The sequence below is a fragment of the Arvicanthis niloticus genome, chromosome 6, assembly GCF_011762505.2.
Source record: "Arvicanthis niloticus isolate mArvNil1 chromosome 6, mArvNil1.pat.X, whole genome shotgun sequence".
Lineage (NCBI taxonomy): Eukaryota > Metazoa > Chordata > Mammalia > Rodentia > Muridae > Arvicanthis > Arvicanthis niloticus.
The window spans coordinates 99,601,966-99,628,142 of record NC_047663.1 but is presented as its reverse complement, the minus strand read 5'-3'; the positions used below and the strand labels follow the sequence as shown (position 1 = coordinate 99,628,142).

The 26,177-nt window shown below is 41.1% G+C and overlaps 2 protein-coding genes across 10 annotated transcripts in view; both read right to left on the bottom strand.

Annotated features, from left to right (window-relative positions):
• Positions 1–12,848, bottom strand: part of Atf7ip2 (activating transcription factor 7 interacting protein 2) — a 44,789-nt gene extending 31,941 nt beyond the window's left edge. For 5 of the 7 annotated variants that reach the window (XM_076937409.1, XM_076937411.1, XM_034506858.2 and 2 more), the window contains exons 1-3: positions 12,726–12,848; positions 4,164–4,318; positions 691–809 (exon numbers count right to left, since the gene is read on the bottom strand). In XM_076937409.1, coding sequence (XP_076793524.1) covers positions 691–809; positions 4,164–4,308 — 264 coding nt within the window. In that variant the 5' untranslated portion in view covers positions 4,309–4,318; positions 12,726–12,848. Of the gene's footprint in view, positions 1–690; positions 810–4,163; positions 4,319–12,320; positions 12,519–12,725 lie in introns of those variants that run through there. The other 2 variants (XM_076937410.1, XM_076937407.1) reach the window with 2 other exon arrangements.
• Positions 12,849–17,591: 4,743 nt separating this feature from the next.
• LOC117711894 (large ribosomal subunit protein eL39-like) lies at positions 17,592–24,973 on the bottom strand. 3 transcript variants are annotated; one of them, XM_076937404.1, is made up of 3 exons: positions 24,188–24,973; positions 21,494–21,576; positions 17,592–18,174 (listed from the first exon to the last, which is right to left on the bottom strand). In XM_076937404.1, the coding sequence occupies exon 3, from the start codon at positions 18,143–18,145 to the stop codon at positions 17,990–17,992; it is 156 nt and encodes a 51-aa protein (XP_076793519.1). In that variant the 5' UTR covers positions 18,146–18,174; positions 21,494–21,576; positions 24,188–24,973; the 3' UTR covers positions 17,592–17,989. The 3 variants fall into 3 exon arrangements, with proteins under 3 accessions (XP_076793519.1, XP_076793520.1, XP_034363716.1); XM_076937405.1 differs by having other exon boundaries at positions 24,193–24,973; XM_034507825.2 differs by lacking the exon at positions 24,188–24,973 and adding an exon at positions 21,704–24,160.
• Positions 24,974–26,177: the final 1,204 nt, after the last annotated feature.

Sequence of the window (26,177 nt, the reverse complement as noted above, 5' to 3'; positions counted from 1 at the left end):
AAACAGAAATATATTGGTAATGTAAATCATTTATTTCTTATTGGTTTTGTCTGAACTATGTCCTAGCTAGTTTTATGTCAACTTGACATAGCTAAAATCATCTGAGGAAAAAACCACAATTGAGAAAATGCCTCCATAAAATTGGGCTGTAGAAGCCAGTATGGGATTTTCTTAATTAGTGATTGATGGGGGAGGGCCTAGTCCATTGTGGGTGGTGCCATTCCTGGGCTGGTGGTTTAAGGTTCTATAAGAAAGTAGGCTGAGCAAGCCATGTGAAGCAAGCCAGTAAGCAGCACCTTCCATGGCCTCTGCATCAGTTCCTGGTCCCTGCCCTGACTACTTTCCCCAGTGACTTACTATGATACTGAAATATAAGCAAAATAAATCCTTTCCTCCTCATGCTGCTTTTGGTCATGGTGTTTCATCACAACGATAACCCTAGACATAGTGTTTTATATGAGAGAGAAAGAAAAGGTAAGTTTGTGTGTATGTTGAGGTATTTGTACATGAAGGCATCAGATCTAGAGCTGAAGTTATAGCCACCACACATGGGTGCTGGGAACTGATCTCAAGTCCTCTGCAAAAACAGCAAGTGCTCTTAACTTGGGCTATCTCTCTAGCCCTTTCAATATTTTTTACTAATCCTAATTATATAAGTTCCTAAGGTAACTATTTTAAGCCAAACATTACCTGATCTAGCAGTGCTGTATGCCTTTCCAGACCCTCACAAGCATTTTCATTAATTTGCTCTGAAGTTTTCATGACCTTAAGATTTTCTTTGTTTTCTGAAAACATCTTCTGATTATGACCTTGGAGAGAGAGAAAGATGATAAATAAAAACATTCCTTCTTAAGAAGGAAATAAATAATTTAGGGAGTATAATCAAGTGAAAAAACTAAAATGTGACAACAATGGTACTTAAAATTTTTTTAATTAGTACTTTAGCTGGGCATTGTGCATGACTTTAATCCCATCACTCAAGAGGTAGAAGCAGATAGATTTTTGTGGGTTCAAGGCCAGACAGTGCTACATAATGAGCCTTTAGCTTAAAAAAAAAAGTAACTGCATAAAAATTTTTCCATAAAAATGTTCTTTAACAAAGAAATCTTTGGTAGGATTCTGGTCTTAGATATAAACCTTTTTAGTCTTGTTTTACAGGATACCCACTGGACAAGGTGGCACACAGTTCAAATTACAAAATTTGGGAGATAGTAAAGATCAAGAATCAAGGCCAGACTGAGCTGTATAATGAGGCCTTTCTCACCAAAACAAAACATGAGAAAAAACAAAAAACAAAAAAACCCAAAACCCTGCCAAATATATAACCAAAATATAAAAAACAAAATGAACAAAAACCCCAAAACACAACCCTAAGGAATTCCTATAGGCACCTAAGGAATCTATTACTTTGATTAAGTTATTCAGCAATTTAAACTATCTTGTTAAAAATAATTATTCCATACTTTAAACACAAACAAAAATTCTATATAGTGTGTGCATGTATACATAGTACATAATACATATTTGGGAACATGTGATCACATTAAGTGTGGAGGTCAGAGGACATCTTTGTGAAGTCAGTTCTCTCCTTCTACCTTTATGTGGGTTCCTGGAATTAAACTCAGGTCACCAGGCTTTGAATGTGCACCTTTATCTGCTGATTCATCTTGCTGGACCTAATCAGCATTTTAGTCAACCAACATAAATACCCTACTTCTAATGAAATTTATTTTGTTATTTTATAACTCCAGAACTTCCTCTCTTAATTACTTGTTTTCTCTCCTGGTAGCTCTTTGTAGTTGGAGATATAGATAGATAGATGATAGATAGATAGATAGATAGATAGATAGATATAGATATATATAGATATAGATATATATATATATATCCACATACATACAGACACTTATGAATTAACTGAATCTATCATCTCTTATTTGGCATATGATCTACAAATCAATTCTATGGAAAGAAATACACTCATCAACAACTTAATGTACCTGTTCTCTAGGGGGACTTACAAAGCTCTCAAAAGGAGCTATTGGCAGTTAATGTTTGCAGAAAGAGGGGAGACACTTAATTTAGTAGTGTATCCACTAGTAATATACCCATGTTCCTATAAGCAACACTAATTAAACTCACTGAATCACAACAAACACCCATGAAAATATAAGAGAGATTATTTAGTTTCAACCCTCTTCCTCTTTTGTTGTGTTAGAAATCAAAGTCAGGGTAGATCTATATTCTCAGCCTGAAGAGGAAGGGAATCATCAAAAAGAGGAGTAGAGATGGTAATAAGGTTGGGACCAAATATCATCAAAATACTTTATGTATGTATAAAATGTCATAATGAAACCTGTTATACAAATTAATAAATGCTAATAAAAATCTATAATCTAAGAAACAAAATCTTAAAATAACAAGTGACACAGTTAAAATGAACTACCTTTTGAGATTTTCTATACTTTCATGGAAAGAGTGATTAATCCCTTTTTTGGGGTAACATTTCACTTTCCTTTAGATATAGTGGATATCATTAAATTGAATCAAGGTTGCCCTGCCCTAAAGCTGCCTGCATAGGTATTTGTAGTTTGGCTTTGGTGTCTCTCTCTATGTGGTAAATCATAATTTAACTTGATATAACAGACTATAGCTGACTTTTTTGTGGAGGGGGTGCTGAATGTATATATCATCAGTGTATCATGCACCTGAAAAGGGCATTAGATCCCCTAGAACTAGAGTTATAAATGGCTGGGAGCCATCATCAGAGTGCTGGGAATCAAACTGCATCCTCCACAAGAGCAGCCAGTGCTTTTAATTGCTAAGTCAGTTCTCTAGCTTGTATAACCTACTTGTATGGAAATAATCTCAAAACTGCTATGTAGCTGAGGATGACCTAAACCTTCTGTCCTTCCTCTTTAGTGCTCTGGATTACAGGCATGCACCACAATGCCCAATTTATCTGGTGCTGGGGACTAAACCCAGAGTTTCATATACAGTAAGCAAGCACTCTGTCAACTGAGGTACATACAACTCCAGACTCCAAAAAGAGCTCCTTTCAACAGTATTTGGTCTTGCCTGTTGACCACTCGAGCAATGGGAACAAAGCCATTGATTACAGTGACTAGCCATAATTTTCTCCTTTAACAACATATGTTTCCATCTCAGAATCAAGAAGAGTTTCCAAGCAAAGCAGCGTGAAAACACAGCCATTTACTTTTTGTCCTATCTATATGTACCCTACTTTTTTCTGTTTCAGACTTTAAAATCCCAAGGAAAGTGACTACTTGAATTTCTTTAAAGGACAAAGAGGCATACACTTACTGGTACCCCTATCAAGGCCAAGTAAGAACTGCCACTTTGAGTATGCACATGTTCACAATTTAAAACGCCACAGTAACATAACAGATCCCACTACATTCTTCAGTTTTCAAAATGGCACCAGCACAATTACTAGAGCAGACTGAATTCGCCAAGTTAGGTGCTTTCTCAAGAGTCTAAACTTAAAACATAACTTTTACTTTTATCATGAGACTCTGAAGTAGCGTTCACTTCTAAACTAGAAACCAGTTTTGTTGATTCTCTTGTTATTCAAAGTATTCTGAGTTATAGCACTCAATTTAACAGATGGCCACCAACTTTTTAGTATAAAGTTATAATTCTCTTCATGTCCAGAAGATCTTGATACATTCAACCCCTGTTAAAAATGAGTTTCAGACAAGTTCTGTATTTCTGCTGCCTCTTGTGTGGAGTATTTGCTGGAGGAGTCAATAGCTATTCTTGGCTTTGTGTAAAGCCATACAACCTGTTCATCAGTGTTTCCTGATCTTGTTTCTGAAACAACTTCTACTGTTTTAACTAAATTCTGGGAAAATGTTATACATTTTTGTGAAAATATTGACTTTTCAAAGAGTTAAAGGGGGAATCAACATGTTCAGAAGGAGTACACTTGCTAGCTATAAACCTAGAATTTTTTTTTTTTTTTTTGGTATGGTTTTTTTGAGACAGGGTTTCTCTGTGTAGTCCTGGCTATCCTGGAACTCACTCTGTAGACCAGGCTGGCCTCGAACTCAGAAATCCGCCTGCCTCTGCCTCCCAAGTGCTGGGATTAAAGGCGTGCGCCACCACCGCCCAGCTAAACCTAGGATTTAAACTCTGATTACCATTTGGAATAATAGTTCCAACTGTTGTTTTTGTAGCTTCAACATTCTTTGACTTGTTCAGGATCTCCAACTGCTTCCGGCAACTTGTAGCCATTGTTTTCTTGGCCTTTAAAACCTTCTGTCTTTTTCTGTCAGGACTTTCCATATTTCATATCCTAGAATTTAAGGTATATATGATACTTTGTCTCGAAAAACAAGATTTAAATGTATTTTACCAGTGAGATAGTTATTATAATATTAAAATAATACTGAGACTATCTCTCCATATTTATTTCTATTTGGAAGTTATTTCTAGAAAGAAATAATTAGATCTAAGATTTTACGTAGGTCATACTATAATGAATATAGGATCAAAACCAGAAAAAAAAAACTAACATACAACCATTTGATTTGTCTCAGAAGTGTCATCTGGACAAAGGAGAAAAAGACTAATATGAGTATTAATACAGGAGTCAGGCTTACAACATAGGTATAAGAGGAAAAAAACACACTTTAGTCCTTACCCCATACCTTCTCTTAAAACCAATAGCAAAACAACATTAGATGGGTCACATGATAAAAGTTTTTGGAAGAAAACCAGACTACATATTCATCTGTAGAAAGGTCTAAGGCATAAGTAAATGTAACAATTAAAGTGTGTCCATTGGGGCTGGAGAGATGGCTTAGCATTTAAGAGCACTGACTGATCTTCCAGAGGTTCTGAGTTCAATTCCCAGCAACCACATGGTGACTCACAACCAATAATGGGATCCAATGCCCTTTTTTGGTGTGTCTGAAGACAGCTACAGTGTACTCACATACATAAAATAAATAAATATTTTAAAGTGTGTCCATATATTCACTGAAAATCAAGTACATGGAGTAAGTTGATAAAAAAAGAAAGTAGGAAGCAGTGTACCTGTTTAACCTAGCTCCCCAGTAGGTAAGAAACCTCAGGCACAGAACAGGTAGACATGGTGACACCAGATTTGTGGGACAGTGGACCATGCCAGGAAACTTGGTAATGCTGAGCTGGTCCAGAGTTCCCAGCACCCAGGCACCTACCTGAGACAGTAGGCGGCTCCCTGCTACCTACTTGATTCCTGGCCTGTAACAAGTACCATACTTCCCACATAGGAAATATGCCTTTGGTCACATAGCCCAGAATAGAGTTCTCTATGCTAATGAGTTATCTAGAGGCCCTGAAGGTTTAGTCAATAAGCTTCCCTTCCCTATTATTGGTTTAGCCAATAATAAAAAGTATTTAATCTCTGCTCCACCCTGAGGAGGTGGTATGTATCCATTTTCCAAGCTGAACAATCAATAAACAGTTTGGAACCAAGGACTGTCTGTTTCATCAAGAACTGCCATGAAGAACATGGAGAAGGCTTTGGTCTACAGAGCTGAGCCATCTAAGCCTCCCACAGAATGCTCCTCTGAACTCCTAGACAACTACTGTTAAGCTAAGGCCAATTGCCAATGAGCTAAGCCAGAGTCCCCATTCCCCCACCCCAGGCTTGTCCTCACTCAAGGGCCTAATTCCATTCCCAGATCCTCTAGACCTTGTGCTGTCTGGATGTCCAGGAGTTTGGGAGTCCCTGGCCCAGGCTCTTCATGGTAGGCCCAGGCACCCCAACTCTCTGTTCCTGACTTCTTTGTGTGATTTTCCAGAGACAACTCGACTCCCAGGAGTCAGGGAACCTCAGCTTCAGCCTCCCACATTTTAGGCTTAGGTTTCCCCACCCCATGAATAGTATCAGCACTTCCCTAAAGCCCAGCACCCTACTGCTGCAGAGCAGGATAATTGCAGCCTAGTGTCTCAGCTCAGTGTCTCTGCATTTTTGTCTGCCCAGTGGTGTTTCCATACCCTAGTGGCAGGGTGAAATTTGGAACCACACAGACTGACAGGCATCTTAGCTACAGGAGAAACAAACGGGCTAGACTGGCTGAGAAAAATTTGGGATCCTCCTATCTCCTTTTTCTAGTACTGGGGTTACAAACATGAAACACCAGCAAAAACACTGATGTGGTGGTTTGAATAAGAATAGCCCCCCATAGGCTCATTTTTGAATACTTAGTCCTCAGTTGACAGAAAGTTTTGGATAGATTAAGTAGCTTTATTGGAGGAGGAGTATCACTGGAGGTGGGCTTTGAGATTTCAAAAGTCCAAGACATTCCAAGTTAGTTCTCTCTGCCTCTTGCAGTGCAATGGCTGCTGCTTGCATGTGCCCATGCTGCACAGTGATGGACTCAAGGCTCTGTAACTATAAGCTCCAAATAAACACTTTTATAAATTGCCTTGGTTATGGTGTTTTATCATAGCAATAAAAATCTAAGAAAAGTTGTTACCAGGAGTGGGGTACTGATGATATAGGCCTGATCATACTGCTTTTTGGAGGACTTTGGACTAGGACTTCAAGTAAATGCTGTAAATGGAGCTTAACAGACTATCCTAGTAGGAACCTGGAAGATAATAGTGCTGAGAGCAATGTGGACTACTGGAGGTTCATATGATGAGGTTTCTGACAGGAACAATATTAGCAACTGGGTCAGAAACTACGCTTATGATAGTTTGACAAAGAATGTATCTGCTTTTTGCCCATGTCTTAAGAATCTTCCTGAGGCCAAGTTAAAAAGCTCTGGACTCGCTTCCTTGGCAGAGGAAATTTCAAGACAGCCTAATAATAACCACTGAGTGGTTATTTGTCATCACTCTTAGGCAGGTTTACAATGAAAAGGTACAAGCCAGGCAAGAAGAAATTTTAAAAATGTACTGTTTGAATAAAAAAAGAAATACAAAATGTAGCAGGGAATTCAATTTTGGAGCCAAGATTTATGCTGAAAGAGATTAAGACCTGCTGTGAAATGGAATAAAGGGAGCATGCCCTCTTCAGGGCAAGACCCCATACAGCTAATCCTGCAACTTGTTAAAGGAACAGTCTTGAGTTTTTTTGCTCCTAAAAAGAAACAACAAACACAAAGATTATGTACACTAATTATGTACACTAATGATTCATTTCAAGCAGGCAGCTGAACTTGGCAGTTTTGGCCATGTGGTTCATTATTTAGGATCATGAAGGAAACAGGAGATGAGTGGGGAAGGAGGTTGGGAATCTTCCTTTGCTGCTAAGGAGAATCACTGATGCTAGACATTTGGCAAAGGAGTCCCTACATGGAGGCCTTAGAGGTCATTTTGCAAAGCTATGAAAGGGAACCCTGAAATGTACTGGAAACTCCAGGATATTAAGGTGTCAAAGCCATGAGCTATCTGCCAAGGAAAGCTTCACAAAAGGAAAAGAACCTGCCCAAGAGAGAGAAGTATGTGTGTAACTGAGACACCTTGCAAATAAATATCACACACCAAACTGACCCAAAGTCTACACAACCTAATGACCTCATATATAATCAGTCCCCTTTAAAAAAAAGATATAGTAAAATTTTCATGAAATAATTTGACTTGAAGCCTTCCTAACTCAATCTTATCCATTATTAGAGCCCTATGCAAGTTTTCTTTTTTCAGTCAGTTTTAGTAATTTGTGTCTCTTCGGGAATTTTTCTATTTTATGTAACAGCGTAGCACATAGTTGTAGTTATTTCCTTGGAATAGTTTTTTTTTTTTTAATTTTACTTTTACATATATGAGTGTTTTGCCTAAATAAATGTATGTGCACCATTTGAGTGTCTGGTGCCCTTTCATTCTTGCCTTACTTAGTAATGAGTCTGAATTAGTTACTTTTTTGTTGCTGTAGTCAAGATCTGACAAGAAACAATTTAAAAGAGGAAAGGGGTATTTTGGTGTAGTTTCAGGGGTGCAGCAGATTGTGATGAAGAGGGCATGGAGGTAGGAGGATAAAATAGCTGATCACACTGGCCCACATTTAGAAAACAGACCAAACAGAAGCTGAGTTGGGTTATAAACCTCAAGGTTCATATCCAGAGACTCTGGTTAATCCTACAAGACTCTATCTGCTAAAAGATTCATAACCCTCCAAAACAGAGCCAGTGGGTGGGGACCAAGTATTTAAATACAAGAGCTTATAAGGCAAATGGTTCTCAATCCGTGGGCCATGATAGGGGTTACCTAAACCACATACTCATTATGATGTATAACAGTAGCAAAATTACAGTTATGAAGTAATGAGAAAAATAATTTTATGGCTGGGGGGTCACTACAATATGAGGAACTGTATTAAAGGATCACAGTGTTGTGAAGGTTGAGAATCACAGCTATAAGGGACATTACACATTTCAAACAACATTCATTCATTCCCTGGCCTTAGGTTATTTCATAATATAGAATGTACTTAAAATCCCATAGTCTTTAACAGTCCAAACACTGTTCAAAAGTCCCAATTTCTTCTGAGACTAGAGCCAATCAATCTTTTGTTTGTTTGTTTGTTTGAGCCAGCGCCCTGACCAGGATGGAACTCACTACATAGACCAGACTGACCTTAAACTCAAGAGATCTACTTGCTTTTGCTATACCACCATGCCCAGCTCAAGGCAATCTCTTAATTGTGAGTTACTGTAAAACAAAACAATAAAACCAAATAAATTACCTTGCCACAAGACTTCCTCTATTCCTATAAGGACATGTCCAGCAAGCACCTAGAATTCCTCTTCATGCACATGAAGCATTCCCAGTACCCCAGTCCCAGCCAAGATATACACTCACTCTCAAGACTCGTACCTACTCCCCAAGGTTTATACAGCCCTTGTGCACTTCCAATAAAGAAAGCTGTTTCACTGAAAATTACCTCTGGAGATAGCTATACCTCCCCTACTCAAGACTGACAAGATCCTGCTAACCCATCCTCCTGGCTAAGCTTCATTCTTTCCAGTCCAGCCCAGTGCAAAAACAGTGCCTGGATACCCTGAGGGCAGAAGCAGACCCAGAGTGTAGTATCAGAGAAGATCAGAAGAGATCATGAGATTCACTTAACTGGAGTTGATCCCTTGGACAAGAGGTAGTTATAAAATACCATGTAGGTACTGGGAACCAAATCCAGATCTACAAGAATACTCTTAACCACTGAGCCAGCTCTTCAGCACCTAAAACTGCATTTACTTACTTATTCACTTAGTGTGTGCACCAATGCCAGGAAAAAGTTTGAGTGTGTGAGTGTATGTATGCATCACGCCCTGAGTACACCTAGCAGTCATAGGACAACTTGTGGTAGTTGATTTCCTCCAGTTACAAGATATTTGATTACTGTACATAGAAAACCTAATTGTTAGCAAAATATAAAAGCTTAAATAGATATTGTATTTTTCAGATGCCTCTCTTTTTGCTCTGCTTGACCTCAAACTAACGCTGGCAATCTGCTCTAACCTTCTGGCTCCTCATTCTCTGGCTCATTCTGTCTTCACCTGTGTCTAACTTGTTCTTTCTTCAATCTGCCTCTGTAAAACTTCCTCTTTTCTCTCTCTCTCTCTCTCTTTTTTTCCTGGTTGTTCTTATCAGAGTTGGGCATATCCTGTCTCTGACTCATTCTGTCAAATCTTTCTCTGATTCATCACTTTGTCTGCCACTCAATTAGACATCACTTCCAAATATGGCTGCTTCCTTCTACAAACTAAGTTTACCTTTATTGTTTGGGATTAAAAGTCTGTACTAAAGACTTGTGTGTATTCCAGTCAGAGAGATTACAGGTGTGTGCTAAGAGCTGAAACACAGCACAACCAGAAATAGTTTTTGTTTTGTTTTCAGTAAATAACACAATCTCAGGGTTCATATCATGATCAAAATTCCTGCTTACAGGATGGCCTTGAATTCAGAGATTTGACATCCTCTACCTCCTCAGTGCTACATCATCATTCACATTTCTTCAGTTACAATTTCAGCTGTATCTCTTCATTTTTCATATAGTTAGCCCTTCACATACCTGTGGGTTTCACATCTATATCTTTCCTAATAGTTTGGGGTATATATAAGACTGTATTTCCAAAGAATAGCTAATCTGCAATCACAACCTCAGGAAACAGAGGCAGGAGAGTAGCTATTTCTGAGTAGCATGGAGGAACTCATTTGTTTTGTTCCTGCATCTTCTATTTTTGAGACAAGAGTTCATGTATGATGGACTACTCTAGAACTTGAACAGACCTGCTACACATTCCTATTAAGCCCTGGTTTTACAGGCATGAGTCACCACTCATGGGGCATTGGGGTTTGGTTGCTTTTTCTTTTTAAGACAGGGTCTCATTATGTATCCCCAGCTGGCCTGGAACTTGATATGTAGAATAGGCCTGCTAGGAACTCAAGAGATCTGCCTCTACCTCCCAAGTGCTAGGATTAAAGAGTGCCACACGACACAGGGCCCACAATTAAAACAGAAAAAAAAAATTTTTTTTCTACCTTTTGATGATTAGAGCACAAAGAAATGGAGTACTAGAACAGTCCTCAGCAACTTTTACCATGGCTATATCAAGCTTTTTCACAACAGTACTAAACACAGTACTGCCTCAGAGGTTTATTAATGGAAATTAAATTACAGAAGTGAGTGCTCTATTCAGCTGGTGACTAGACTTAGAACCACAAACCTCACTCGCACCTGTAATTACTCACAGTCAAAACTTAAAATCGTATCTGATCGTCTTCTCTCTTTAATTTGGTGGAATTTGGTGGGAGTGTTTGTGTAGGGGGGATGAATACACAGCCTCATTTATGCTAGGCATTTACTCTATCACTAAGCTAAATCCTCAGCTTTTTCTATTTTGAGACAAGTCCTTACTATGATGCCCAAGTTGACCTTGAACAAACTCTGGAGTGTTCAGGTAGGTCAACTATATGATCCTACTGGTTTATCCTCCTGAGTAGCCAGATCTACAACCCTTAGCACCTTTAAACTCATGTTTTCTTTTTTCTTTTCTTTTCTTTTCTTTTTTAGATACTGTATAAGTACAGAATGGTTTACCTATACTTATAAAGATGAGGAAAAAACTATCCAGTTCAATTGTTATGTGTGCTATAGGATAGGTCCTGGTTTAATTCTCAGAAAGATAGCTCAGTAGGTAAAAGACCTTACCTTGCCTGATCCCTAGAAATCAGAAACAGCAAATCCCAAAAGTTGTACTCTGACTTCCACACATGAACAGGGACATACATGCCCACACAAACACAATACTTTTATTATTATGTATATATCAGAGAACTATGGTATAAATGCATGCAGAGATGAAGGAATTATTAAATTTACCAAAATTCAAAACATTAATTAGCAGGGAAATATAATGGAATTGAAGACTGACATGGTCAATAAAGCCAAAATAACCAAGTTACCTAAATTGCATTAGTTGTTAAATATATTTTTAAAATGTACTGCTTACGTATTTCTGCTAAGAGTTAATCTTAGAATATAGCTATCTAAATCTATGCTAAGTTAGGAAGACTAACCTTAAGGTTAGATTCATCTTTTCTAAAAATATTGAGGGATAAAGAAACTAAGATAAAAGGCAACAGTCACAGGATGTCAGTGCATGCAATTAATCTTTCATATCATTGTGTTTCACGTTTGATTGATTGCCTCTGCGTTCTAAGTGCTGGGATTTAAATCGTGCCTGATGGAAGTCATTTTTTTAAGTAAAGAGACCATTGTTGTTTCCTTTGTTGAGACACATTCTTTTACTTGTTTGCCAAATTGAAAAAAAGATAAGAATAAGAAATTACTACTCTTTTCTTCTGTTTTTAGGCACCCTAAAAATCAACCTCTATCTGAAAGGAGTTCAGCATATCAATTCACTATGTCCTATTGTAGTGAACTACTGAACACACCTAGTGAGCGTTTTAAGAAAAACTTGGCTAAAATTATCTTGGGTAAACTGGTCATGCAGACCAGCCATAAATTTCTATATGGTGTGTCCAAGACCATAAGGCTATGCGAACTTCCTGACAGCATGGCTGTTGTTTGTCTGCTTCTGTAAACAATGCTTGCTTGCCCCCAGCCAACACCCGTGCCTGCTGAGTTCCTCTTTGCCTTTACATTTTTAAAACAAATTGAAGGTCGGGCTGTCCCTTAGTTCCTCTGCTTGGGGCAGCCCAGCGGGAGGTGAATAAAAATTCCACCGAATTTGAAGTATTCAGGCTTGATGGGGTGGGGGCGGGGTGTCTTTCTTCAGTTACTCCAGACCACCACCTAGCAACCTCCAGAGGCCAGTCTTAATTAGCAAATTGGTCCAAACCTGCTACTCTTCCTCTGCTGTCTGTCCGCCTAACACGATCCAAGACGGCAAGCTGCAGTTTCTTTTCTCCAGAGCAAAATGACCCCATCACCTAACACAGACATCGGAAATGGGCTGCACCTCAGCAGTTCACCTGTGGTACCAGGGAGAGCAAACAGCACAAGCTGGTTCCCCCGCCCCCACCCACGTCGCTCTGCCTCAGGCGACGGCCCGCGGACGCTTCCGGCTTCCCGACCCCCGGCTCCCCCTGCGCTCCACAGGGCCAGGTCCCTTCAGGTCCGGACGGGCACCAGGGTGCACACTTCATCCGGCCTCCGAGGGCCGAACGCCGCCATGAAGCCGGCCGCTCCGCCAACCGCCTCCGTCTCGGAGCCATCGTCGGCCGGCCGGCCGCCCGCAACGTACCTGGAGCGACGGCGTTCCTCAGCCGTCCTAAGCCGCCCTCAGGCGGGGCTGAGACCCCCAGACAAAATGACTCGCCTGTCCGACTGGAGCTAGACTATATCTCCCTCGCTCCGCCCCCGGGCCGGCTGCCAGCCAATGACAGCGCGAAGCTCAGAGAGCCCGGCCAATCACAGTGGCGGTGGGCGGGGAGTAGCGCGGCAGAGGGAAAAGTAAACTGACTGGACGTGCGCCGCGGTCCGGACTTCAGACCAGATGTTTACCCGGGCCTGTGAGGCGAGCGGGTGAGGGAGGCGCGACGCGAAGATTTCGATGGTGCTTGGGAAATTATTACTAATGAAGCGTTCTCCACAGAAACAAGCCCCAGAGGAAAAGGGTTGTAGATTCCAACTGTGACAGTTCGGCTGGCTTGGAACACGAGATGGCGATTGGCCAGTGACCTGTGAATTCCAGATACCACAGTGGACTCAAGACTCTGCTGCTTCAGGTACCCTGCACTGACATTCTGTGGAGCCTTTATTTCCATAGTTCGGTTCAGAAAAGGGACTGAAGAACCATCAAGAGCAATGTTCCTAAGCAATGGCTTAAGAGACATAAAATCTCACAGCCAAATGGGGGCTGTTTGCAAAATGTCCGTGACTGGGTAAGCTGCATTGTGGAGGTGCAGGAGGAATCAACTTGCAGGCTGTCACAGTCATCTTTTACACACAGCCCACCGCAGGAAAGTATGGGAAAGTCCATTATTTGCTTGCTATGCCTAGATGGTCCACTTCCTTAATCTCAGCAAGAAGAATGTAGGGAATGGCTGATCTGGATGGGTTAAAGGTCAGTCTGGGTGAACTCCAGGCTCACCTATCACAAAATAAATGAATAAAAATCACATTACAAGCCGGGCGGTGGTGGCGCATGCCTTTAATCCCAGCACTTGGGAGGCAGGCGGATTTCTGAGTTTGAGGCCAGCCTGGTCTTAAGAGTTAATAATGTGTGTGTGTGCTCCAACATGATAGATTTTTCTACTTATCCTTAATAAGCCAACTAAGGGAACCAAGTACATATAGAAGAGTAGAAAAAGATTTATTCAAATGTAAATAAAATATCCAAAAAAAATAAATAAAATATGTAAACCTAAAAAAAAAAAAGATTTATTCAATATGGCCACATTGGGAAGAGGGACAAAGAGATCTCGAGACTCCCCCAAGTCAGTCTTCAGGGTATAGTGTGGAAACTGCTGTGTTAGCTTAGTTTGTTCTGTGGAACAGGCAGGAAATTGACTGACTGGGAGAAATAAACAATATATGAAAAAGTCGTAGGTCTACAAGTCAGAAAGCTGCAGGAGACAGGCTCCTAGGCTGAGTGAGATTTGATGAAGCCTGGTGCTTAATAATGTCTTCTTGGGGAAGAATATGTCCTTAAGGCCTGCTGCCCTGCAGTTGTGTAACAGTTTCTTCCAAGACTTAAACATTCCATTTTGTTGAGAAGCTTACCAAACAGAATGTAAGCAAATCAAAATAGTTTCAGGAAGTCCCTGAAACTGACTAGATTTACTAGGCCCCTCTCTGCCAAAATAAGCATTAAAAGTTAAGAGTCCCTGTGAGACTATCCAAACAGAATTTCAAAGAAGACACACAAAAAAAGCTCTTTCCAGCCAGGCAGTGGTGGCACAAGCCTTTAATCCTAGCACTTGGGAGGCAGAGGCAGGCGGATTTCTGAGTTTGAGGCCAGCCTAGTCTACAGAGTGAGTTCCAGGACAGCCAGAACTACACAGAGAAACCCTGTCTCAAAAAACCAAAAAAAAAAAGCTCTTTCCAATATCCCCTACATAACTGATTCCTAATAAAAGTTCTATTGTCCCAGCACTTGCGAGGCAGAACTCTGAATTTGAGGCCAGCCTGGTCTACAAAGCCAGCCCAGGGCAGCAAGGGCTATTACACAGAAAAACAAAACAAAAAAAGCTTCCTTTTGTAAGAGTTGCCTTGGTCATGATGTCCGAAGGGATTGGTATCACCCCGAACACTCCAAGACCAAGTTCTCAGCACAAAGGAGATTTATTTGCTCCAGAGGGACAAAAGACTCGGAAATTGAGGGTGAGGGAGAGGGGGAAGGAGTATCTATCCTGGTGAGGGGTGTGGGAAAGGCAACAAAGGACTGCCTCCGGATAGAGGGAAGATAGATGTGGCCCATAGGCAAATGGTGGTTTATAAAAGTAAGGGGGGAAACCCCATGTTAGGATGAGGTGTTAAATTTTAATTGGCCATGTTATTTAGGTAAGCCAAAGGGGGCTTTTGATTGCAGGACTTCAGTACTTTGAAAGCTAGACCTTAGTAGTCAGCCTTTGGAGGAAAAATTAGCCAAATAAAAGAATAGTCCTTGGTGGGCTTGTGTTAGGAATGCAATTTAAGGGATTTTTAGCAAGGAAGAGGGAATGGGGGAGAAGGGCAAGACCTGCCAGAGCCAGGCTTGCCACAATCAGGCTGCCTAAAGTTTCTTCTTCACAGCAATAGAAAGTGAGAGGTTTTTTTTTCTGTTGTTGTTTTTTTTTTTTTTTTTTTTTTTTGAGACTCAGTTATGATTTTTTTTTTTTGAGACTCATATGATTTTTTTCTGGAAGCTGTCTTGTGAGAGGATGTTTTGGCTGAATCATACACGTAGGAGGATGTTTTGCTGAGAACAGACATGTTTTTTGTTTGTTTGTTTGTAAGCAGCCTAGAAAGGGGGCATGTGATATTTTGATAGAACAAAATGATGTTGGAAAGGGTATAAATATAGCCCAATGGACCGTGGACACTAAATGGTATTGTTTCACCTTGTCACTCTGCTGTTCATCATTTGTTGTGACTTTGTAGAGGGAAGTGCACTAAAAAAACTTCTCATATTTTGGCAGTTTCTTGTGGCTTCCATGGACTTGGGCTGATCTGCAGAACCTTGGAGTTTCTTCTTAATCAAACTGCCATTGCTGATTCATGAAAGGTGTTTGTGAGTGGATCAAGCTACTGCTGCTAAACCTCATGAATTGAACTGCTAATATCCTGACAACACAGCTTGTATTTGCTACAAAATCTATTTCTAAACAGATCCACATCCTTCTTTGCCCTATTAACCTTTCCTCTCTAGTACTTCTGCTGAGTCGTTGACTAAAAGGGAAGCATTTAAGTATACTTATTAAAGTAAGGTTTTGAAAAATATAAGGCTACAGAATAGAACAATAACTAAGACAAAGTATGATTGTTATGATTAATTTTATATTCCAGCACCCATGTTACTGGTTTACAATGGCCTGTGTGAAAAACCATTAAATGATAGCATAAAGTATGATTATTATGGTTATTTTTATGCTAAAAAGATTATGATGTCCAGATATTACTATGAAATAGTACTATGTAGACTATCTATGGTCATCCATCTCTTTTGATTCAAGGAGATACTCCTCAATAATGTGGGTGAGCCTCAACTAATTAACTCAAGGCCTTAATAACAGAAACAGATTTGCCAGATTTCCAGGACTTCCACCTCCACATTTTGCTGAGTTTTGCTAGGCTGCCATACAAAGCTCAAAAGACCACAGCATCCATTTTTGGGTTTTGTTTTAGTTTGATTTTTTTTTTAAATCAGGGTCTCACTATGTATCTCAGGCTATCCTCCCTGTTTTTTGGATCCCTTAGGCACAATAATTAAAACTTAAAACAGAGCTTTGGCATTCACAAAAATTGCAAAAGTCACTAAGAGATTAAAGGGTGTTGAGTATCCACGTTGGGCGGCAAAATAATGTTGGGGTCCACACTAGCCCCACGTTGGGGCGGCCAAAAAATGTTGAGAACTGCACTAGTCCCACGTTCGTTCGGGTGCCAAAAATGTCGCGTTACGAGCAAAATGTTGAGGCCTGGGCCTGCTACTGTATCCCGGCCCAAGCTGCCGCTCCGGTCCGAGGGTCGGGGTTCAGCAAGAGAGTGAGGGCAGACTCGAAGAATGAAGACCAGAGTGCATTTCAATCCCGTTTATTCTTCAGTCTTGCTTCTTCTCTCCAAGTCCCTAGTTCCTAGTGCCTCCAAGTTCCAAGTTTCTTCTTCCAAGTACCTGCTACCTAATGCCTAATAACTAACTCCAAGTTGTTCTCTCTAAAGTGTCTGATTCTCTATCTTCTCTCTGCTGTGTCTCCCTAATGTCTGATGTGTCTGATTCTCTCTAAATCCAGGTGTCTTCTACCTAATGTCTGATGTGTCTGATTCTGTCTAGAGCCAAGTGTCTTCTCTCTAATGTCTGATTCCCTCTTCTGTCTCTGCCTTTTATATGTCTTACTTCTAAGCCACACCTCTAAGTTACACCTTTAATCATGCCCTTAGGTCTTATCTCTAAATCTGATCTCTACACTTCTAAGTCATACTCTTAAGTCATACCTTTAATCTCATACACCTTTAATCTCACACACCTTTAATCTCACACACCTTTAATCTCAAGGTATCTAAACCAAGATTATCGGAGTGTGCTCAGCTGTTGTAGGCTATTGTAATCCAAGTCTCATGTCAGGGTATATGGCTCAAGATGGCTGCAAAGCTGATAGCCGCTTTCTGCTAAAAGTTGGCCCCCAACAAAAGGGCACCAGAAGCATTTACAGAGAAGTCAGAAATGTGCCAAGAGACAGTCTTATAGCCCTGGCCTGGAACTAGCGTTGTAGGACAGGCTATCCTCAAAGTCACCGAGATCCACCTGCCTCTGCCTTCTGAGGCAAAACCACTTTTTAACATTTGTTAAATAAAATATAGACAAAGGACCAGAGAGCAATTATTGATTGAAAAGGAAATAATCTAATTTCAATAGTCGCATGAAATAATAGAGAAAATAAGTCTTGACAAGTAAGTTTCTTTTTACTTCTGTCACTCAGGTTTGGAGTCTTCCAAGCATTCCAAGGCTGAGGAAGGAGGATCCTGAGTTTGGGGGCAGTCTGGACATGTCTCAACCCCAAACTACTCAAACAAGATCCAGGATATAGCTCACTGGGAAATCTATCTCACCAGGATATAGAATACTTGTCTATTATGCAGATGTTCCTGAACCACAAAACAAACAAAGTAAGTTGTAACACACAAGCAATTTTCTTTTAAACAAAAGGCTTCACATATTTATTACTAAAGTACTGAATGAAACCACAAGAGCGTAGAAAGAAAACTTATATTCCTAATAAACACACTCAGCTGTCCAGACAATGGTAATGTTCTAAACTTGATACAGTAAGTGAATGGTAACCTTCAAACAGCATAAGTACATGTGGTTCCTTATAGACCCAATTTGGTTCGTCTCCAGTGTCTACGCTTGGAGTTGTACATGATTTTATTGCCAGTTTTCATCTGAATCCATTGTGGAATGGGACAATTTTGCTTTTGTTTCTTGGCCAGGAATCGCTTGATCCTGAAGGTCTTATGAGAAGCCATGGCGAAGAACCAAGTCAGACAGGCACACACTGAGAGAAAGAGATGGGCAAAAACTTCTGTCATTAAAACAAGACAATGAAAGAGGCAATCAAAAGAAGAAGCAAGTGAAGCACCCACAACAGTTGATCCAGAAATGGTGGTCACACACCCAAAAACTCTACTAAGATCCAACCAATAAATAAGCATATAGTCCTCAAGGTCCTCCTGTGCTGTGAGACCTGGCCTAAAAAAAAAAAATCAAACAAAACCAGAGGGAGTGGGGAGGGAAAAGAAGCTTCAAATTAGTCAGGCAAAGATTTTGATAATCAGAAAAAGGTTTGTACTAAGTATTTAATTTTCTTCAGGAATCAAGAAACTGGCAGAAATATACTCTAAGAATGACCTAGAAAATTTGTCCTATGCTGTGTAGGTTAAAAAATTTTATAACTTTATTCATTTTAAGTACTTTCTCAAACAGTATTACCTGCATGTGTATTATTTTTTGCTAGTATTTAAAAAGATTTTGAGTGCTAAAATGATCAACTATTTCTTTTTTTTACTTTACTATACCAAAATTAGTTTAAAAAATACGTCAAACAATCAAACCACTTAATTTTGATAATGCAACGATTCAATTTTACTTGAATAATTCAAGAATACTACAAAACAAAAAGATGAGCCAGACATGGTACTGTATGTATGCCTTTAATATCAGTATTCAAGAAGCAGGTGTAGAGGCAGGAGGATCTCTTCTGAATTCAAGACCAGCCTGGTCTATCTATGTAGCAAGATTCCAGTCATCTTGCCAGTGAGGGCTATAAAGTTAGAACCTGTCTTTGGGGGTGGGGAGGAGAAAGGTCATTTTTCTTTTGTTATCAACATAATAATAATAATTTGGTGGTGTAAAGGATAGTTGAAAAATAGGAGAGTACTTGTACTTGTTCTTCCAGAAGACCTTAGTTCAGTTCTCAGCACCCACGTGGCAGCTGACAAACATCTGTAACTCCAGTTCCAAGGGATCTAACACCCTCTTCTAACCTCTGTGGGACCAGGCACAAACAGTGCATGTACATATATGTAAGCACTCATACACATTAAAATGTAAAAACAAAAATTAAAGGAGACAGAGGTGCTGAAATTCTCCTTTATCACAAAGGCACCTTCACCTAAATAACTTTTCCCACATTGATATCATGATCTATTTTATCTTTGAGATTTTATATTCATTTCCTAACATTTTCCACTGGAAAAGAAAACTGACTGATATACTGAGCACAGACTCCCCTAATGTGCCATCTGTGGTAGTTTCACTAAGAATTCACCCCACCCAGACATCATAATATATTTGAATGGTTAGTCATCAGGGAATGGCACTATTATGAAAGTGACTGGGAATGGCTTCACTGAAGGAAGTGTGTCACTGTAGGTGAGCTTTGAATTTTAAGCCCACACCAGGCCCGGTGTCTATCTCTGCCGATAGATGAGGTTGTAGCTCTCAGCTACTCTTCTAGCACCATGGTCATGATGGTCATGATGATAATAAACTAAGCCTCGGAAAATATATGCAATTCCCCATTTTTATAACAGTTGCCTTGGTCATGGATCTCCTCACAGCAATAGAACAGGACTAAAATGCAGCATTTGAAGAGTCAGGAAGCTCAGGGACCACAGGTCAGGACGAGCCTTGTTAAATTAAGTGGAATTAACAGCTTAGCTTGGTATATTGATGTTTATATGTAATCATAACCCTTGGAGATAGAGGTGAGAGGATCAGTAAGTGGTTCAATGTCTGGCTGGACAGTATGAGATTTTTTTTTCTTTCTCCTATACCCAAATACGGAAGGATGGAATTAAATTTCACCTTTCATTGATCTTAAGAGATCTACTTATCTTTTGCCTTCTGATTGATAGGTGGGATTAGAGGCACATGCTACCATGCCTGGCTTATGGTTTATTTTGAAACTAACATAAATCTAGTCATTGTAGCACTGTTATTGTTTAAATTGCTTGTGAGAGGGTCTCATGTAGCTGGTATGACCTCAAATTCTCTAAGTATGAAAATACCCTTTAACTACAGATCCTCCTGCTTCCCTGTTCTAAGTTATTCCCCATTGTATAAAATAGTGACTTTCAGCCTGTCCCTTACCTGGTGTGCCATCTGAGCGTAACCTCAGTGGCATCTCCTTTGAACACAAAGATACCCCCTACCATTAAACTATAAAAAAAGATAACAGTACATGAGGACCATGTGGGCACAAAGGCATAACAAAACTGTCTCAAAACAAAAGGCCCCAAACACACCAAACAAAAGCTTTAACGCCTTCAACTGGACCCCATTTAAAAAGCCTGCCATGGTGACAGTACCACTAACGTGTACCAAGCATGTGGGTCCGACAGGGAACTTCCAGCCCTGTGTACTGACCAATCAGATCTGGCCCTCCATCTCATCTAAAGTCCCATGCCTCTGTGGCTTGGATTAGTTTATCCTGCAAGCCTCCAGCAGTTCTCCAGATGTGCTCCTTAATATTTTACCTGACCAACTGCAATGACTGTTTGCATGTCTGTCAGTCATTGGAGTGATTCTACTATGTATCAAAAAGTATAAAAAGTTGTCTTCTCTGCCTTTATTTTCTGTTTTACTTTTAGACTCCTACTTGATTTTCAAAGGCATGGTAATCACTCAGAGTATCTTTCTTCCTGTATCACATCTCTCAAAACTGGTGTTGGCAACTAGGTAAGTTTAAAACACTTTGGAGGAGACTGGAGTCAGGACCCCCAAGATGCACATAATCAACCTTATATAAAGCCAAGGACTGAAACTGTAGTACTCTTTAAATACTAGTCACGGGAACAGGACCTGAGTCATATCTCTGGCCCCATGGGAAGACATGTTAACCTAAATTGTGTAGAAGGTTCTAACCAGGTATCTAAATCCTGTTCAAAGCCCCAAGCATTATAACTGTCAAAGAGACTCTTAATACACAAGGGGCCATCACTAGTCCCTTCTGTAAGATCAATCCAAATGTGGCTGCAGGGCTGAGGATGTAGCTCGGGTGGTAGTTGTGTAGCACACAGGAAGTCCTAGGTTCAGCCCCAGCACTGTATAAACCGGCTGTGATAGGAATTGTAATTTCAGCATTGCAGAAGTAGAGGCGAAAGGATCTTTCTCCTCTGCATAGTTAAAGTAGAAGTGGATCAAAGGGCAAAATCATCATTGGAAATGTCTGTAAGGGGAAACAAAGGGCTGAGGCAGGGAGAGGTGGGAAGGGACTACAACCTGAACTCAGGAGATAACTAGCTACAAAGACCTAAAAGGAGATTGCTGGGCTTTGTAAAAACAACTAATTGCCATATGGTGTTTCCTCTTACCTCCTCCCGGTGAGTCTAAGCCGGTGGGTTAGAATAACTTGGAAAGGCAGAGTGGAGTTGAGCGCCCGACTCTGCCAGGTTTCCTAAAAAAACAAAAACAAAACCGAGTTTCCTTAGCAGTGAGGGGCAGGCCTTGAGCCCCAAAGCTGAGATGGTGGCACAGGCCCAGGCCGCAATGCCACACAGCAGCCCCAAGTCCACCCTACCCACCTGTGAGCCCTGCACAGCCGGAGCCTGGACCACGCACCAGACCAGCTGCGCCGGCTTGGCAGTTAAAAGAATGGCGAACACCGGAAATCCGGTAAGGCCTCGTGGCTAGGGAGAGGCATTGCGTGTTGTAAAGTACGCAGGCGCAGATTACGTAAAGCAAAGTCTGTAGCGCTAGCTTCCGGGTAAGGAGAATTCTGGGGCTGAGTCTTGGTGCCTTGTGCTTGCTAGCCTTCCCAAGATAGCCCTTGGGATCCAGACTGCCACATACTATTGTGCAGGACAGAAGTACCCACCTCACTAGTATAACAGGAATGCCCCTCTCCACCCCCAAGACTCAAAATGTTTACTAGTTGTGAATAATCTGCAGATAAAAAGGTTGCAAACATGAAAGGAGATAGAAAATAATATGTCCTGTGCCGTGGTGGCTGTTATTCATAATCCCAACATTTGAGAGGTTAAAAGTGAGAGAAAGAAAAGTTCAAGGTCACTCTTGGCCACACATAGCAAATGCTAAGTCAGCCTGGGCTACATAAGACCCTGCCTCGAAAAGTAAAATCACGTGTCAAAGCCACATGTACGATTTGTGCCCGTAACTGTAACTAAGTCCAGGAACAAAGATTGACAAAGCTGGTGAAGAATCCGGCAAAGGCTTCTGACCTCAAATTCATACTTACATGGAACCCACATAAAAGTGGCATTCTGCCAAGAATAAGTCTACAGTAGATTCAGTCACTGTTGATTTGGGGAGGGGGCTCTATGGACATGTAATGTCAGGCACTTTGTGCTAAGTTATAGCTCCTGTGTCCAGTGTCAGCCGTATTTCCTCTGACTCACACCATCTTGTCTAAAGATACACCAGTCCCTATTAAAGGATAAAAATATCTCCATCTGACATGGAAGCTTCCCACACTCAATGGTACCTGATAGCACAGATGGTTCCTATCTGAAACCATGACTCAAAGATAGATTTCAGCACAAATGCTCCTTATCTGAGACTGTGGGGTAGAACCTAAGCCAGTAAGTTTTCCACTGGACCCCATCCTGATAGTCATTCCGGCTTTCAAAGCCCACAGAGCCTCACCCTGCTGTGCCTCAGTGCACAACTGTCATTCTCTTGGACAGCGTATCTTTCATTGTCTCTATTAGAGGACAGTCTCCTGCTGGTGAATTGTAGTTATGCTCATGTTTCTTTGTCACATGGTCCCAGGGTTTCTTGGTGAGTAATTTCCAGGATGAAGATTGGTGGGATTTCAAGCCCTGAGTTTGGGGCAAGCTTGGTGATTGGTGGATTTTGTTGGCAAGCTCAGGGATTAGTAGGATTTTGTTTCTTGGCCCTTGTGCCTGGGGTCAAGTCAGGATCAGGGTGGATTTCCCCTTTGGCCTTTTCCCACTACACTGCTCAGATACAGATCTAAGCCAATAGAAAGTCTTTCTTAGCTAGCTGGTGACTATGCTGAGTGTTCAGGGTTCCAGTGTGACCCCTAGTCTTTCTCAGGATGAGCTTTTAAGCACAAAAACCATATCCTGGGTTGACATACTTTAGTTAACAAAAACAGTTAGCTGGAAGCAGAACTACAGAATCAAAAAAGCAAGGTTATACATTTAGAGACTGTCCCAGAACTATGGACTTTGATGGCGTAGGCCTTTATTTTTGTTTTGGAGGGTAGTATTATCTATGTGCAGAATTTTACAGCCTGAATGATACTTCCATTCTGGAGTCAGTTGTGCTAAGGTATAGGGACCTACAAAGTTCAGGGAGCCCGTTACACCTCCTTCTTGTACTAATGTACTTTGTAGCCTATTTCCTTAGCCTGCATGTCCTACAGACACATCCACTGGTCTCCAAACAATGCACCTAGCCTCTTACTCCCATCTTTGAACATTTGTAATGATTAAAATTAAATAATTTCTATTCAAGTATACTCTCAGGATATCTAAGTATATAGAATAATGTTAGGTCCAAATTAGGCCACCAAATGGCAGTGCTGTTGACAATATCCTAAATAGGACTCTGACCTTGTAACAGAAGGATTGATACTGAGTAAGCAGAAGGCTGCATTCAGCATTCCTAAGGACCAGAGTAAGGCAGGTCTCTATTTACCAGGTAAACCACTACTTCCCTTATCCACTGTCTTAGTTTGGATTTCCATTGCTGTGAAGAGACACCATGACCAAGGTAACTCTTATAAAGGAAAACATGTCATTGGAACTAGTTTACAGTTTCAGAGGTGTAAGTCTGTCGTGAGCACTTATTCTCCTAGACTGCCAGTTGGTTCTGACAGGAGGTGCCCTTGGGGTAGACGATAATGCAACGAGCAGCCGTCAGACTGGTTTTCTAATGCTTTAATTCCACACTCAGGGTCACACACAATTGTTGTGGTTGAGGAGCGGACCTCCTCTTCCACTATCACACACAGACAAAGGAATGTAACTGCTGTGGCTAGTATTCCTAACAGAAGGATAGATAACATGTCATTACAAGACCTGACCAGCGTGTCTCAGGCTCGGGCTCCGACGTCTCGGGATCACCTCTTTGTATTCAGCGAGTCTTGCTCCGATGGCTTGGGTCAGTTATCTGGGCCCACTGATGATCAGTTGGTGGTCTGTATCTCGTTCATTCACTCGTCGGGCTGAGTGGAGTCCAGACAGGCGTGGAGTTCACAGGCAGGTCATTTTGAACCGACTTTCCTTCTCTGGTCAGGGTTCTTATACTCTATCCTACCCTTATCCATCCTTAACACTTTACTGCAAACGTCACACTTCTTAATCTATACGCAGGGCTCCTCTGCTGGTTATCTCCTCCCAGCCTTGGCTGGGCTGGTCTTATCTCTTAGCCTGGATGTCAGCTGCTTCTCCTAGCTGCTTCTCCTAGCCTGGCTGTCAGTAACCGCCTTCCATGTTCACTACAAAGTCCATCATCATCATGGTGGGAAGCATGACAGTGTGCAGGCAGACATGGTGCTGGAGAAGGAGTTGAAAATTCTACATCTTCTTCCAAAGGGAACCAGGAGAAGACTCTCAAAGCCTACCAACACAGAAGCACACTTCTTCCAACAAGACCACACCTATTTCAACAAGGCCACACCTTCTAATAGTATTCCCTGTGGACCAAACATTCAAACTCATGAGTCTATGAGGGCCAAACCTATTCAAATCACTAACTACATCCACCTAATGGTCAACTCTCTTGGGCAAGGGCATCGAGTTCATGATTACCTCAGTCTGCACTAACTTCAAGGTTTTTCTGGTCTGTACTTCTTCTCCTGGTGCTAACTGTCCCCTTAAAACCGGCAAGCCTTTCTCCACCTCCTGGTGTTTTTTGGTCTAAAGACAGCCCAGGAGTTTGATTATACAAATAAACTTTCCTTTCTACTAACAGAGTGGTTTACTTCAGTGCTTTTACTACACTCTCTCAAATAGAAAGGCTGGTTTGTCTTGAACTCAGCTGTTGGTTGTTGCCAAGACAGGCAGGCATTCACTATTGCACACTTAGAGATACCTTGCCATACTGGTCATTGTTGTGCCTCATAGGCATCACAGCTGGGTAGGATTAGAAATTTAACCACTGTTTGTTCAGAAAAACAAACAACAAAACATTATAATACCTCACAGTACAGAGTCCAGACAACTGTGGTTTGTGCCAGCCTTGTCTTCCCCTTTTGTAACAGCTCTTAGATTGGAAATGAGACAATTACTGCAGCATGGCTAAAAATAAAAAATTCTTCTTTATCTTTTAAGTTTTGTTTAGTTTGGAGGCTGTTTCCCTGGTGCTATCAAACTCTACAACACACACACACACACACACACACACACACACTCACGCACACACCCCTTACATAATGTTTGGCAAATATAAACAATATGATTCCTGAAGGCTTTTCAAGCTTCCTTCATGTTACTTGTCCCCCTTCCTTTCTCTCTGTCTGTGTTAACCTCCCCAACCCCAAACATGATGACAGTCCCCACCGCACATTTGTTTCATTTCCCTGTTCATATCCTCTGTGCCCTGCTCTTCCTGGTCTCAGCATTGCTCTCCATTCTGAAGATGCAGAGTTGGGAATCACCGACAAGACAGCATTTATCATTTGTCTTTCTGCATCTAGGTTACTATAAGGGTTTTTTGAGCACAAAAGTATCTTAGCAATCAGGAGCCAAGGAACAGCACAAAACCACACCATGCAACACACCTCAGAGATTTACTGGGGAGAACATAGAATGCAGCTGCTTCTGAACAAGAGGAGAGACAGCAAGAGGGCTGGGTGAAAAGAGAGGCTTTTATAGGGTTTTTGGGTCACTGGCAGTGAGCTGGTGGAAAAGTACAGCATGGCTGGTTTGCCCTTCAAAGCTGAGCCACAGGGATAGGGGATGGGGTGGGGGAATCAGGGGCAAGGTGTTTTCCCTTGGCCCTGGTCCCTATAGTCACCTCACTTAATGTAATATTTTCTAGTTTTATGTAACTGCAGATTTTATTTTC

Excerpts from the sequence above, each read along its gene's own strand:
- LOC117711894 (XM_076937404.1), bottom strand. The coding sequence starts at position 18,145 with ATGGCTTCTCATAAGACCTTCAGGATCAAGCGATTCCTGGCCAAGAAA.